Here is a 13,698-nt window from a genome sequence, read left to right as displayed (position 1 = left end):
TTTATTATTACTTTTAGTTGCAAACCGAACAGACAAAATTTATATGTAATTTATGAAAGTATCGACAAAACAGATTTTATGCACATCTTAATTAGTCAACACGATTTTTAGTGGTTTTCTATTTGTGAGATTTCTATATTGCGAGATTCGAAATGCGCAAAGAGCAAAAGGAAGTCTTTCCATACACTGAAGGCCTTACTCCATACAATGTAATACGAATGCAGAATGTCAAGACCTACAAATATCGCAAAGATGAAATGTATCCGAGCATCAGGCCACCAGTTTCGCAATGCGGCGCAGTAGAAACTGCGGAATGGCTGGCGGATGCCATGGAAGTGAGTGGCCTGGAGCGTCCGCTATGGAATCACAATCAACCAGAATGCCTCAAGGGTGAAAGCTTTATTCAAGAACCGTCGAAATCCAATGAGAAGCGATTCAATTTGTGCAAAACTCCCAGATTGCCCAGAAGAGAGATGAAACTCACAGCTGCGCAAAGGCAATTGGACTGGAATAAACTCACGCCCACAGACTTGATGCGAATGCAGAACTGCCGCACATTTGACTATCACCCCTGTGAAAGGTATCCCACCATAAGGCCACCAATATCCGAGTGTAGTCCACTGCAGACTGCCGAGTGGCTGTCGGATGCAGTCGAAGCGAGTGGCTGCAATCGACTGTTTGATATGCAGACCGATGATATCGTTGAGGTTTGGAAACGTAGTCCAGGAAAAGAAACACTTGGCTTTTACGGCGTGGGAGCTGGCATACAGAAGCCTGAGGCTATAGAGTTCAATCAAGTGATTTCCAAGTGCCTCAATAAAGTCAGCAATGTAAAACCAATAGCACCTATACCGAAAAAGCCAGTATGCCAAGAGCCACAGATACAGCTGAAGCTGCCGACGAAAGCTCGCGGACCATTTATATTAAATCGTCCACTGTTGACATCGAAGATCACTAGGATGCCGACTGTGCAGAAAAAGCTGTACGCTAGCAATGCCTACACCTGGCTTCACTGTCCCCGTCCCCCGCCAACACAGCAACCCTTTGCTGGAGATTCGCCTGGAGTCGGCCTGAGAGCTGCTCTTGATATGGAAAAACCAGCGAAAAAGCCAAAGCGTGGATTGCGTCGTAAGCATCCGTATTGTGAGCTGCAATGTGGCATTGTTGAGAGCAAATGCACGGAATACGAATGGAGGAAATACAAAGAGGATCCGGTGGCATATGAAGAGGCCTTCAAGCGAGAGATGGCAGAGATGCGGCCAGAAATTGATCCCGAGCCGCAGAACTACGATGAGTTGTATGCACAATTGGTTTCGTGCTTTGAGAAGTCGCCTTACCGGGATCCACTTAAGAAGGCATACATAAAGTGCTGCGATGCGAATGCATTTGCCGATGACGATGCTGGCTTCGGTGGAGGTGCAGGCGGTGGTGGTGCAGGTGGTGGAGGAGCAGGCGGTGAAAGTGGCAAAGGTAAAGGGAAAGATAAAGGAAAAGGAAAAGGCAAAGGTGAAGACGATGAAGACTCATGGGATTCAGATGAAGGCAAAGATGTAGGTGGATTTGGTATAGAGGGCTATGGAGAGGATGATGGTGATGGTACGGGAGTAGGTGGTAAGGGTGGGAAGGGTGATAAAGATGGGAAGGGTGATAAAGATGGTCAAGGCGGTGGCAAAGGAGATGGCAAAGGAGATGGTAAAGGAGATGGCAAAGGAGATGGCAAAGGAGATGGCAAAGGAGATGGCAAAGGAGATGGCAAAGGAGATGGCAAAGGCGATGGAAAGGGAGATGGTGCAGGCGGCGGAAAAGAAGATGGCAAGGGAGGCGGTAAAGGTAAAGGAGATAAGGACAAAGACAAAGGTAAAGGCAAAGGAGATGGTGGCAAAGGCGATGGTGGCAAAGGCGATGGTGGCAAAGGCGGTGGAAAAAAACCAGGAGGAGGCGGAAAAAAGCCCGGCACCGGTGGAAAAAAGCCTGGTGATTCATCTTCTCAAACTGAACTACCACACGAAGGTAGCTCTTTCACAAATCCTTCTAATGTGTCCAAGAAGTCCTCCAAATTATCAAATGATTCACATAAAAAGAAACCAAAACCACAAAAGGCCAAGCCTCCAAAATATTCTAAGCCTGTCATGGTAACTGAGACTGATATCTCAAAAGATTGCCCTTGCGAAGTTTGTCAGTTTATGAAACGGCGCCAGAAAGAGCCAGATTCACCGCTGATTCGCCAGCTAAAGCGTGAGGAGAAAAGACGGGAGCAACGTGATTATTTAAAGCGCATGTGTCATCGCCAATACATCAAATTGAAATATCCAGATTATCCAGCTCCTGCCCATAGATGCGATGCTATTGAATTTGACAACTGCTTCTGCAGCAATCCAAAGATTGGTGAATATTGTGATTGTCTGAATGCCATGCAGGAACTGCAGAAATTGTTGGGTCCCAAGCATTGTATTGTGAACAATGAACTCTTGTTTAATGTGACGGATCTTAAGGATCGCATCTGTCGTCGTCTATGTGAGTGTCTTTAGTTGAAGAAAGGACTAAGACAATGGCAATCTTAATTATGTTTTTATAATTTTCGAATTTTTTATGTGCAATATAACGAACTTCACAGGGTAATCCATTTGTGTTTGATTTCATAATTTATAGAGTAGCATGCATTTTAAGATACACAATTAAGTTGGGATTCATCTCAGTCTACTCAGTTGAAAAATCGTATTCGCCATTAGTAAACTTCATTTATTCAGTTCCAATTGTTTCATCATTTCATTTTACTACAATGTTTTGATCGCATAAATTTTTATTTTTAACAAAATTTTAGAAATTTTAGTGTCGTCCAAGTTTTTGCGGCTTTTAATGTTTTTAATGTACAATTCGAATTGAAATTTTAACAAGATGCATTCACAAAAAGAATCTTACTGTTTAGCGAAAAGTCTTCATCAACGAGAATCCTATTCTTTAGCGAAAAGTCCACATCAAAAGTTAGATTGGAGTCAGATAAGTCCTTACGATGTAATTCAAATGAAAAACTGTAAGCTATTTAAATTTCGCAAGAGCGAAATGTATCCCAGCATTAGACCTCCTGTATCCCAATGCGATCCTGATGAGACGGCCGCTTGGCTAACAACATCGATGGAGGCCAACGGCTTGGGAGGTTTTGATCCGAAATTGTTGAAGAAATCTGCTAGTGTCGATGTGCTTAACTCCCATTTGAATAAGACGCAGGAACAGCTCTACAAGACGGAGGGAAAACCTCATATGGTGCTTGATTGGAGCAAAATTACACCCTGCGATTTGATGCGGTTGCAAAACTGCAAGGCTTTTGATTTTAAAAAACGCGAAAGATATCCCAGTATCAAGCCACCAGTGTCGCTTTGCGATCCTGAGTGGACAGCTGAATGGCTAGCGAATGCTGTCAAGGATCAGGGTTGTCGTAAGCTATTCAACATGGAGAACGACGACGTTGTAGAAATATGGAAACAAAGTCCACAAAAAGATACGCTCGGCTTCTACGGAGTTGGCTCTGATATTCAGACACCGGAGGCCGTGCAATATAATCAAGTGGTGTCCAAGTGCTTAAGAAAAGTTCGACCCTCTAAATTGAAGAATAGAAATCATGTTACTAATATCTATACATTTTCACAAAAGCCTCCCAAGGCATCCCGCAATTTAATACTCAATCGCTGCTTGCTGGAGTCTAAAGTGGCAGAGATGCCAAAAGTTCAGCAAAACCTCCATCCAAGCACAGCTCTCAGATGGCTACATTGTCCCAATTCAATATATAATCCATTTGAGAAAACTCAACATGATTTTAAGCCTGTTTATCAGGGAAAGTTTGCTGCTAGGAGGAATCAAAATTATTGCAATTTGAAGTATGAAATTCCTGAGAAGAGGTGCACAGAATTTGAATGGATGAAATACGGACAAGATCCAAATTTAAATGATGAAAAATTCAAGAAGGAGATGGAGCTATTGGAAAGGGTTCTGGATAACGAGCCAAAGAGCTACGATGAGCTTTACTCTCAATTGGTATCTTGTTTTGAAAAGGAGTACAATCGAGATCCTCTATCAGAGTCTTATTATAAGTGCTGTCAGCAATATTTAAAGAATAAAGAGCAATTTGGTTTCACCGCAGATGATGGGGCAAGTGGAGGCGCATTGGGAGAAGGTTTTGGCGGTGGATATGGTGACGAACGGGATCAATTAGGTGGTGACAAAGCGAACGCTGTTAAAGGTACAAAAAATACGGGTGTTAACTTTGGGCACTTCGGATTAGCATTGTCAAGTTCAGAAATCTTTAGAGAAGGTGGTGCAGAAGCTGAAGAGCTTGGAACAGGAGACGCAGGCTTAGGACGCCCTGGAGATATCAGCTCAAAAGGCCTAGGGCCAGGAGGTGCAAGCTCAAAAGCTCTCGGAGCCACCAACTCAAAAGCCCTAGAACTGGGAGTCACCAGCTCAAAAGCCTTAGAACTTAAGGCCGCAAGCTCAAAAGCCCTAGAAATAGGAGGTGCCAGCTCAAAAACCTTAGGACTGGGAGAAACCAGCTCTGGAAAGCTACGAGCGGGAGGTGCAAAATCTGAAGGCTTTGGAGCAGCAGCTTCAAGTAGAGTTGAAGTTAAAAAAATGCGAGGCAAAAGCAACTCTCGTGTTCCTGTTAAAGGCGATAGATCTTTTTAAATGGGAGCTGCTGATCACGGCGATATCAAGAAGAAAAGAAAAGAAGGGGCGGCGACTGATAAGGCAGCAGGCGTTAAGAAGAATGGGGTTAACCATGTCGGAAATGTGCTCGGTAAAGTGTCCAAATCAAAAAAGGAATCCATAAAAAAAACAAATGTGGAAACGAAAACCAAAGCTGCAACTAGTTTAAATGATATTGATATAATAGAGCATAGATTTCCCACTGAAGACAGGGAATCTACTGAAACCTTAGTTTTACATAAGTCGCTAGGTAAATTACGTGAATTTTCGTCCGATTTTCCCAGGGGATCTTTAAGCTCATCTTTATTTTGGAAAAAACCATCCAGCGATACCGGAGATGAAAAGCGCAAGGGCAAACGTAGAAAAACAAAAGATACTAGTGTGAAAGGTGGTTCACGAAGAGGAGGTCTACTTAAGGGGAAATCGATAGAAAAACGAGGCAAAGGTAAACATCAGAAAGAAGTCTCATGCGAGGAACCGGTTCTCAAGGAAAAAGCAAAAGATCCAAACGAAGACTGTCCTTGTGAGATCTGCGAATCTTTATATCAGCGCGAAAGTGACGCACCTTTTATTGTTCAAATGCTGCGAGAGCAAAAGCAGCGTCAATTAATCGAGTATCACCAGCGATTGTGTCGTCAGGCAAATGAGTTGTGGCAACCTCCCAATTATCTAGCTCCACAGCACAAATGCGATGATATCGAGTGCGAGGAAAACTTCAATTTGAATCCCAAAATTGCCCAGCTTTTTGATTGTTTGAATGCTTTAAAGGATTTACAAAAATTGCTGTGTCCCAAACATGACAACGATAAATATCAGGTCATCTTTAAAGTACAGAATCTGAAGGATCGCCTCTGCTGGCGTCTTAATCAGTTGTTATAAGCTGAATTTCGAAACAAACATTTTAATGTCATTCTGTCGTTAGGTTTTATTTGTTTTGTTTTAATAAAACTTTATTGTTTTAGGTTTTAAACACAGTTTTGCTTTTTTTAACATAAAGTTATATTTATCAATTAAAAATAACAAAATGCTTGCGGTGTAATTTGATTGCAATATTAAAGTATAATGATGTCATATTTTATTTTTTCTCTTATGAAATGCGAGTCGCAGCAAGCTTTTAAAATATCATCTGTGTTTGTTTCTCTAATATATTCGTCATCGCTGTTCATTTAAATACATCCGGGTTTTCAAAATTTTTGTCATGAAATAGAAAAATAGAAATCTAAAAATTTTGTTTGGCAATAGAAACATCTACAGCAAATTCCTTCAACATGCAGACCGAAAAACAGGATCTGGATTATCCCCCTACAGAGGTGGATTGGACCCAAGTCACGCCTTACGATGTGATACGACACCAGAACTGCAAGACAGCAAGATTTCTAAACAAGGAGACTTATCCCAGCATTCGACCTCCGGTGTCGATGTGCAGCAATGTCCAGACCATGGAATGGCTGGCTGATGCTGTTGAAGAGAATGGCTGTGCGAGACCCTTTGGATCGGAGCAGAACGATGATGTGTTGGAGGTGTGGAAACAGAGTCCCAACAAGCATACTCTGGCATTTTATGGGATTCTCTCGGACATTCCCAATCCAGAAGCAGTCAAGTTTAATGCAACAATGTCCAAGTGCCTTAACAAGGTCAATGGCATCGAGGATGAGAAGAAACAAAAAGGCATGAAAGGATTAGACTCTCCCAAAAAGGCAAAAAAGCCAAAAGGACCCTACGTGCTCAATCGAGGCGAATTGAAGTCAATGATCGATAAGATGCCTACGATTCAGCGTAAGCTAAACTCGAAGAATGCACTCTCTTGGCTGCACTGTCCTGAGCCCGAAGACCCCGAGTTCCCTTTCATAAACGATGGTCAAACTATTCCTCTCAACAGTGCTCTCGACATGGAGAAACCAGTGCGGAAGCCAAAACAAGGCTTACGACGCAAACATCCTTATTGCGAGATGCAATGCGGACTTCCCGGTAATAAATGCACCGAGCTGGAATGGATGAAATACAAGAACGATCCTGTACCCTATGAAGTTGCATTCGCTTTAGAAATGAGTGAGACGACTGATGAACCCGATCCGGAGCCAAGAAACTACGATGAACTTTACACTCATCTTGTCGGATGCTTTCAGAAGAGCAGCGACAAATCGGCTGCTTGTAAAACCTACGCAAAGTGCTGTAGGAGGCCTTCGAAACGTAAAATGAACCAAGGTTGTGGGGAGCATGTTCCAAGCTCGACTCGGTAAGCAGAGGGTAACATCAGGGAACAATAAGTATTTGAAAAGAAGTTTGCCTTGTCCTTCACTTGTCATTACTCAGCTCATTCCATAATTCGTTATAAGGATAGGAATGGGTTGCCTTTTTAAGTATGTCCGAGTCTCTTTACCTTTTACATTTGCCCTTGGCGTCCATTTCGTTTGCCAACGTTCCACGCCTCAGCGAATTTTAATAAAATCCGCATTCCATTTCGTTTCAATGCAACAACAACAACAACAACAAAAGCAAAAACAAAGGCAAAAGTACATTTTTAATCAACGTGCGCCAAAAACGACAACGACCACGCCCACATGCCACAAGCACACACACATAGAGGGAGACAGAGAAAAAGAGAAAGAGAAAGAGAGAGTGGGTTCCTCTTCTAGCTTTGAGTTGAGTTTTATGCAGACTTTTAAGTAGACTTTATGCACCGCAGCATATGCAGCACTTTTTGCCCAACTTTTGCGAGTTAATCATCGCATATTTGCCATGGCAGCCAGTGCTAGTGGGCGTGGCAATGCCCTCGACCTGCTCACTCTCGTTTTTTCGTATTTAATGAATGCAACAATTTTACTGTGTCTTCTTAGTACTTAGAAAGCGAAACTCATTACGAGAGGAGGTGAATGAGGAGGCAGCCTTGTGATGGGTCAGTCAGTCAGTTAGTCAGTCAGCTGGGTGTGTCATATATGATTTATTTGCGTAGATTTGCTGAATTCCGACTAACCCATGCATGTGAGCTTGGTTTTGCCCATTGACCTGGCTCAAATGTGCAGCGCAGTAGTTCTAACAATTGCCTCAAAAAAGCGACGGAACAAAAACGAAGGGAGCTTTAAACAAATGATGTGTGAGAGGGGATTTCTTTATTTTTTTTGGGGGAGGGCTTCTTGTTGGAAATGCAGAGCAAAAAGTCAAATGTTTTTTGTTGTCTTTAGATTCATTGTTGTTGTTGTTGTTCTTGTCGTTTCCTATTTGCTGGCAGGATACGCTCTGCCGGCTGTGTTTCCCTTCCCTTCCCTTCGTCCTCGCGCGTTGCTTCCTTTTAGCTAACGTTACGTAAAATGCTTTTTACGCTCAATTCCTTGCACAAGGCGAATGCGAATGCGAAAGTCGAGAAGAAGTGGAATCAGAAGCATGTTGCCGTGTCATTGCAATGATAAATGTATTGGGTCACACACTCCCACACACACATACGCACATGGGCACTAAGTACACACAATGAGCAGTTGCGCCATGAAAGGAAAATTGTGTGAAACACACACAGGACGCCAAGATGAGAACGGAGAACGGAGAACAGAGAATGTGGCACGGGAAACGGACAAACAGACTAGCATAACAGACTGTAGTAACAACAACAACAACAACAACAACTGAAACTACAATTGGCGACAGCAAGAAATGCCAATGAAAGAGACAGTAAGAGAGTGAGTGAGACAGGCGTACACAACCCAATGGTAAACCTACGAAAACTGGACTCAACGCACGTGACCTGGCTAAGTAAACCGAAGTCGAAAGATTTGCCCAACCAACAACCACTCCACTCGCCTCTCGTAGAGAGGATTATGCGTGACGCATAGACTCACTTGAATGTGCCCAGCCTACCTGGGACAATGAGGAAAAACTCCGTCCTGTCCGTCTGTCTGGATTTCAACAACATGTAATTGGATTTCAATCGTTTGGTCGGGCGCCAGTCAGAGCAATTTTTATTAGCTCATAATGTGAACAGCTCACCAAATGTTCTTGTTTGCATCGCCCAAGCGAATCCCAATCTCTCGCTTCTCGCCCAACCGTCCAAATAATTATTGTTTCCAAAAAAATGTGTTTACAAACAAACAAATAACCAGGGAATAAGGAATGCCCCGAAAAAACAAACTGGAATAGACGATAGACCGAATTTTCAATGCTCTTATAAAATAGGAAAATACTATAGAAATATTGAAAATTTATTAAGTTCACTTATTAAGTGTCAATAGAGTAACGCACTTTAAATATCTAATTCGATTCCACCTTATACATTCCCAATTTGATTAAATTTAAGCAGATATTTTAATGCTGTGGCAGCTAATGCATGCTGTCGAAAGCTTTTTGCTTTTAATAAGTTTACTCGTGTCTTTGTTTCGCCCCTTTAAAAGCATATAAATGCTTTAACTTTGTTATAATACCCGTTCTTCGCTTCGCAAAGTGTATTTGAAAGCAGCTCGGCATATTTGTACACACACACGTACACATCCAGAGGCACGTTCACACACACATACGCAGCAGACAGTTGAAAGCAAACACGCACACACAAACAGAAAGACGAGCTGCCACATTGTGCGTGTCGAAAATCAAGCAAATATTTCTTTATTTTAGAATCGACACGGATAAATCAATAGAATGATGTGCAAATATTACGTATACGAACCTTTGGCTTCTTGGCATATTGTCCCGTGCGCACGTCGCGTATGGTGGCAATGTCTAATATGTCCAACTCATTGTTCTGATCGACCCAATAGAGGAAGAATCCCTTGGCATCCACGCGCATCGTAACCGGCGTACCGCTGCCCGAGTCCTGAAAAGAAAGCGAAAGCGAAAGAATTAATAAAACGAAGTGGGAAAAAGATGAAAGTAGAAAATATGAAATGAATAAGTCACCAACAGTAACACCAACTGCGTATAAGAGTTTCTTTTTTTATTCGAATTGATTCAATTTATCAATAAATTCCATATTTTTTTCGGTCATCATTCGCCGTTTCTTCACGGTTCATTCAACTTGATGATGGGTTATTGGCAATGCGGGAGGGAGCCTAATGAATTTATTGTTGTGAATTTCATTTTCCGATTGCCCACAGAATGGTCGCCACAAAACGCACAAAAAGCAACAATGAAACAACACAAAAATATTGCATTGCTTATTATTTAAGTCAAATTAAATGAGACTGTAAAATGTGCAAGTTGCCACCGCCGCAACTCCCTGCTCCCTGCCCCTCAGGTCCATAAATATTTTAGCATCCATTCATAAAACCCCAAGAGAAAAATGCGAAATTTTGTTCATCTTGGCCGCAGCTGGCGAAATGCCTACAGAAGGCAATGGCTAACAGATGCGTTATGAGACTTGAGTTTGATAAAACATCTCGCAGCCAAAAATGAAATATTTTGTATTTTCTTTTGCTTTTCCTCAATATATATAAATATACATATATATAGACGTATATTTTGAATATATATGCAAAACAAACGCCACGAGGCAAATGAAAACTGGAACTCGTTGAGATGACATTCAATTTTGGGTGTTGGGCATTAAATGGTGTGAAAGCAAAAATACTTTGCACTGGCATTAACTAGGCACTCGAAATATGTATGCTGTCGAAATTTGTGCAGAATTTATAACCACATTATAGTCATGTTTCATAATTCGCACATAAAATTTCACTGCTTGTTCTTTTGAATCGATATCTTCTTCCCAGAATTATCGCTGTCTCATTTTATGGTGAAATATTTAATAACATGGAATTTTAAATTATGACACAAGAGTTTCAGTTGATTAAGTAGCTGAGGCCTCAATATGATATATCATAGACGAAAACAAAAGTTCCCTTCGCCAGCTCAGCTTACATTCTCTTGGACCTAACTTGAACTGTAAGTGAACCCAGTGAAGTAAGGCCATTACCATTTTGGGGGGAATTATTCTAATGTTTGGCGATGAGCATTGAAATGCTTGTAATGAGCAAAATTGTGTTGGCCGAAACAGCGCGATGAGTTCATTATCCTTTTGCCTGATGTTGGTTTAATGAACTCGCAAAGGTGCCAAAGTGGCTACAATTTCACTTTTGGGGGTCGGCCACAGTCCCCTTCCGGGACTTCTGCTCCCTCCCGTCTCCTCCTCCGCGCCTTCAATCGTCAGTTCGTTGCCAACCCAACGAAAGTGCCTTCCTAATAATTGATATTGAAAACATTTACTTGCACTCCGAAATATGCGCAGCGCCTTCTCCTGTGGGGGAAGCGTTTGGGTTAGGTTTGGTTTGGTTTGCTTTGCCTGTGTCCCATGCCACTTTGATATTCAATTAAGCGCATATTTTGTCGAGGGATATTTGGGATGCCATTGGAAAAGGGTTTTGGGGCAACGCTAATTGGACTACAGTTTAGCCTACAAGCTCCTCCTTCTTGGCCACTTGAGCTCTTGGCCTGTTTGTCTAATTACTGTGAACTAATTGATCCAGCAATCCCAATCGCAATCCCCCCAATCAAGCCACCCAAAACATCGAGTTGTTAATTTGATTTCAATATGCGAAATTTGGTGTAAACCAACAAATAAACTGGCTCAAAAATGTTGTTGTGCTCGTGACTGGAAAACTGTATCGCAGACACTTGTCGCTTGGTTGGCCTTGTTGCTGCCAATGCTAAGAGCGATTACATGCATAATTCAATTGATGTAACAGGCTGCTGCTGCTTCTCATATATGTAGATGCGAGCTGGGACCGTAGTTGGACAGAAAAGGGATAACTCTGAGTGTGTGAGTGTGTCGCAGATGCAGATAGAGATATAGCAAACGCTACAGATAGAGATGGAGATACAGATACATCTGGCAGATACAGATACAGTCATCTAGCGCTGTCAATCATGCTTAGGGGAGCTGCCAATAAAGCGACAAGAGGCAAGTGCGTGTTTTGGGGCTGAGTTTAGAGCGAGAGCAGCTTTGGGAACAGCTATGCAAATGCTCTTTGGGGCGGGGCCATGCTTCAGTGTTAGTCAGTGGTGTCACTTCTAAGTCGCAAGTGTGTGGAGAGTGTTTGGCTTCAGCTGCTGTTGCTGCTGCTGCTGCTTCTGCTCCTTCGCACTTAACTGGGGGGGGACAAAACGAAAACTATTGGAATAAGTGTCAGCAGCTGCAGCTTCAAACTACATGCAAATGATGTCATAACAATGTTAAAGAATGTTTAATGCTGGCACAACGGATGCTTACACAAAACTCTCACATGTATTCTCCTGACTGACTCACATATATAGCCCTTTTGTGTGAAGTTTACGAGGTATAGGAATGCTTGTCACCTGTGCAAAGTTTGTCAAGCACTCAAAACTTGCTGTTGCGTGTGTTCTCTTGTTGGTTTAAAGTTTGGCATCACTTATTAAGCATACGCAGTGTAGTACATTCGGCACTCGTTAAGCAGCATTCGTTACTCAAGCAAATGGTTGTGGATGCAATCAACAGCCAGAGCAGGTGTCAACGTCGTGTCACACAATTGCTCGCCTCGCTGTTTCGCCTCAGCCCAAAATGAAGATTGATGTGCACACTCCAGAGTCACACACACTAGCTTTAAATTGACCATGAACTCGACCTCCGCACAGCTGTGCCTGTGTATTGTATGACAACTATGTAAGCATGGTGTTCAACCCGACGACAATTTGGGCAATCGAATGTCGAATGCGAATGCGACGAGCTTATCGACAAGTTGAGTGACCATCGCTTTTGGTTGCCCTGCCCTGCGATATCTAGTAGGAGGTGAATTCGAATTGAAATGCCAGAGATTAGATACGGTATTGTTTGCTATTTAATTGCCGACAAGTGTTGTATTACGCAAAGATCGCTCGATTTAGATTCTAGATATTGCTCAATTCAGCTGATAATACGCGCTGATCACTTGATAGATCCAATCCACATACGTCGGCACCGAAGTGTAAACTGTCGGTCGGCTGGCATATCCGCATGGCATGTAGCTCCAGGAGCCGAGAGCAACCAGCTCAGCAGGTCCCGAGATGGGCCAGTAGACGAGCGGAGTGCCGCCATCGCCGTAGCACGCCTTGATCTCGGCACACACCTGGTTCTTGGTGAGTGGCGCATCCGAGGGCAAGAGCTCGGCACAGCGAGTGCTGTTCAGCAGCGGGGCAAAGGCATATTGCAGCTCCTTGGAGTATTCATCGCCATCGACATCGGTCAGTCCCCAGCCATAGGCAATTGCCGTCTGTCCACTGTAATCCTCATCGAGGTCAGGCAGCGCAATCTGTTGCACACGTGCCGAATAGACGAATGACTCAGTGACATGCAGCAGGGCAATGTTGTCGCTGCCGGCGTTGCCATTGAACAAGCGATGCGACGAGGCAAAGTCCACGTAGCGCACCTGAGCGTTGCTCACATTGGAGCGATTGGCGAGACCCGCATAGATGGCCGAGCCAACAATGCCGTTGTTAAAGCTGCGCAATTCCTCAACGCAATGCGCCGTGGTGAGCACCCAACGCTTGCCGATAATGGCGCCAGCACATTGATGACTGTAGACGAGGGGAGTGAGACTCAGCGAGACGAGATAGGCGGCATTATCCACACCCTGGACATCGAAGCCATCGATGATGCGTGCTGAGGGTTCCTCGTAGTGTTCTTCCTTCAGCTTGAGCAGCAATTTCTCCAAGAGACTGCTCACCGATGATGAGGCATCCACATCGTCGAAGTGTCCGGCGAGGTAATGACCCAAGGGGGGACTGTTGACCTTGGCGTTGGCCAGCGCCAAAAGCGGCAGCAAAGCCAACACAATTTTGAGCGACAACATGACGAACTGCGTTTGTTTTGAACTCCTCCCGGAAGCTCCGTTCCTCTTTTATAGACATCGCATGGAGCTTTACAAAAGCCTAGATAAGGCCACGAAGGTAGCACGAGTGATTATCTTTAGCTAGAGACTACGAGAGAGGAAAACTAACTGAGAGAGAAACAAATTCAGAGCGAATTTCCCTTCAACTTAACACCTAGTTGCCGAACGATTTTTTCCTAATCTATTTCTTGCCCTT

The 13,698-nt window shown here is 43.3% G+C and overlaps 5 protein-coding genes across 11 annotated transcripts in view; 3 read left to right on the top strand and 2 right to left on the bottom strand.

The window, feature by feature from the left end:
* LOC133850957 (uncharacterized) lies at positions 1-2,633 on the top strand. 3 transcript variants are annotated; one of them, XM_062287230.1, is made up of 2 exons: positions 1-1,644; positions 1,699-2,633. In XM_062287230.1, the coding sequence occupies exons 1-2, from the start codon at positions 153-155 to the stop codon at positions 2,526-2,528; spliced, it is 2,322 nt and encodes a 773-aa protein (XP_062143214.1). In that variant the 5' UTR covers positions 1-152; the 3' UTR covers positions 2,529-2,633. The 3 variants fall into 3 exon arrangements, with proteins under 3 accessions (XP_062143214.1, XP_062143213.1, XP_062143212.1); XM_062287229.1 differs by having other exon boundaries at positions 1-1,665; positions 1,714-2,633; XM_062287228.1 differs by having other exon boundaries at positions 1-2,633.
* LOC133850953 (1-phosphatidylinositol 4,5-bisphosphate phosphodiesterase classes I and II) overlaps positions 1-13,698 on the bottom strand; it is a 62,467-nt gene that overhangs the window by 19,439 nt on the left and 29,330 nt on the right. For all 5 annotated transcript variants that reach the window (XM_062287216.1, XM_062287219.1, XM_062287218.1 and 2 more), the window contains exon 3: positions 9,350-9,496. In XM_062287216.1, the coding sequence (XP_062143200.1) occupies positions 9,350-9,496 (147 nt within the window). The remainder of the gene's footprint in view (positions 1-9,349; positions 9,497-13,698) is intronic.
* On the top strand, positions 2,750-5,668 carry LOC133850960 (uncharacterized). The gene is made up of 2 exons (XM_062287233.1): positions 2,750-4,393; positions 4,508-5,668. The coding sequence occupies exons 1-2, from the start codon at positions 2,896-2,898 to the stop codon at positions 4,675-4,677; spliced, it is 1,668 nt and encodes a 555-aa protein (XP_062143217.1). The 5' UTR covers positions 2,750-2,895; the 3' UTR covers positions 4,678-5,668.
* Positions 5,832-9,666, top strand: LOC133850963 (uncharacterized). The gene is made up of 2 exons (XM_062287237.1): positions 5,832-6,934; positions 9,298-9,666. Exons 1-2 carry the CDS (start codon positions 5,967-5,969, stop codon positions 9,323-9,325), a joined length of 996 nt encoding a protein of 331 aa, XP_062143221.1. The 5' UTR covers positions 5,832-5,966; the 3' UTR covers positions 9,326-9,666.
* Positions 12,451-13,496, bottom strand: LOC133850964 (trypsin). The gene has a single exon (XM_062287238.1). The coding sequence runs from the start codon at positions 13,461-13,463 to the stop codon at positions 12,534-12,536; it is 930 nt and encodes a 309-aa protein (XP_062143222.1). The 5' UTR covers positions 13,464-13,496; the 3' UTR covers positions 12,451-12,533.

The sequence above is a fragment of the Drosophila sulfurigaster genome, chromosome 2L (genome assembly GCF_023558435.1).
Source record: "Drosophila sulfurigaster albostrigata strain 15112-1811.04 chromosome 2L, ASM2355843v2, whole genome shotgun sequence".
Taxonomy (NCBI): Eukaryota; Metazoa; Arthropoda; class Insecta; order Diptera; family Drosophilidae; genus Drosophila; species Drosophila sulfurigaster.
Note: the sequence above shows the minus strand (reverse complement) of the source record. Positions and strands in the feature narration are given on the sequence as shown.

Bases quoted from the DNA above. Each gene is read 5' to 3' on its own strand.
- LOC133850960 (XM_062287233.1), top strand. From the start codon at position 2,896: ATGCATTCACAAAAAGAATCTTACTGTTTAGCGAAAAGTCTTCATCAA. The intron at 4,394-4,507 runs GTGCAAGCTCAA...TAGAAATAGGAG, and splicing joins AAAAGGCCTAGGGCCAGGAG to GTGCCAGCTCAAAAACCTTA.
- LOC133850963 (XM_062287237.1), top strand. From the start codon at position 5,967: ATGCAGACCGAAAAACAGGATCTGGATTATCCCCCTACAGAGGTGGAT. The intron at 6,935-9,297 runs GTAAGCAGAGGG...TCTTTATTTTAG, and splicing joins CATGTTCCAAGCTCGACTCG to AATCGACACGGATAAATCAA.
- LOC133850964 (XM_062287238.1), bottom strand. From the start codon at position 13,463: ATGTTGTCGCTCAAAATTGTGTTGGCTTTGCTGCCGCTTTTGGCGCTG.
- LOC133850957 (XM_062287228.1), top strand. From the start codon at position 153: ATGCGCAAAGAGCAAAAGGAAGTCTTTCCATACACTGAAGGCCTTACT.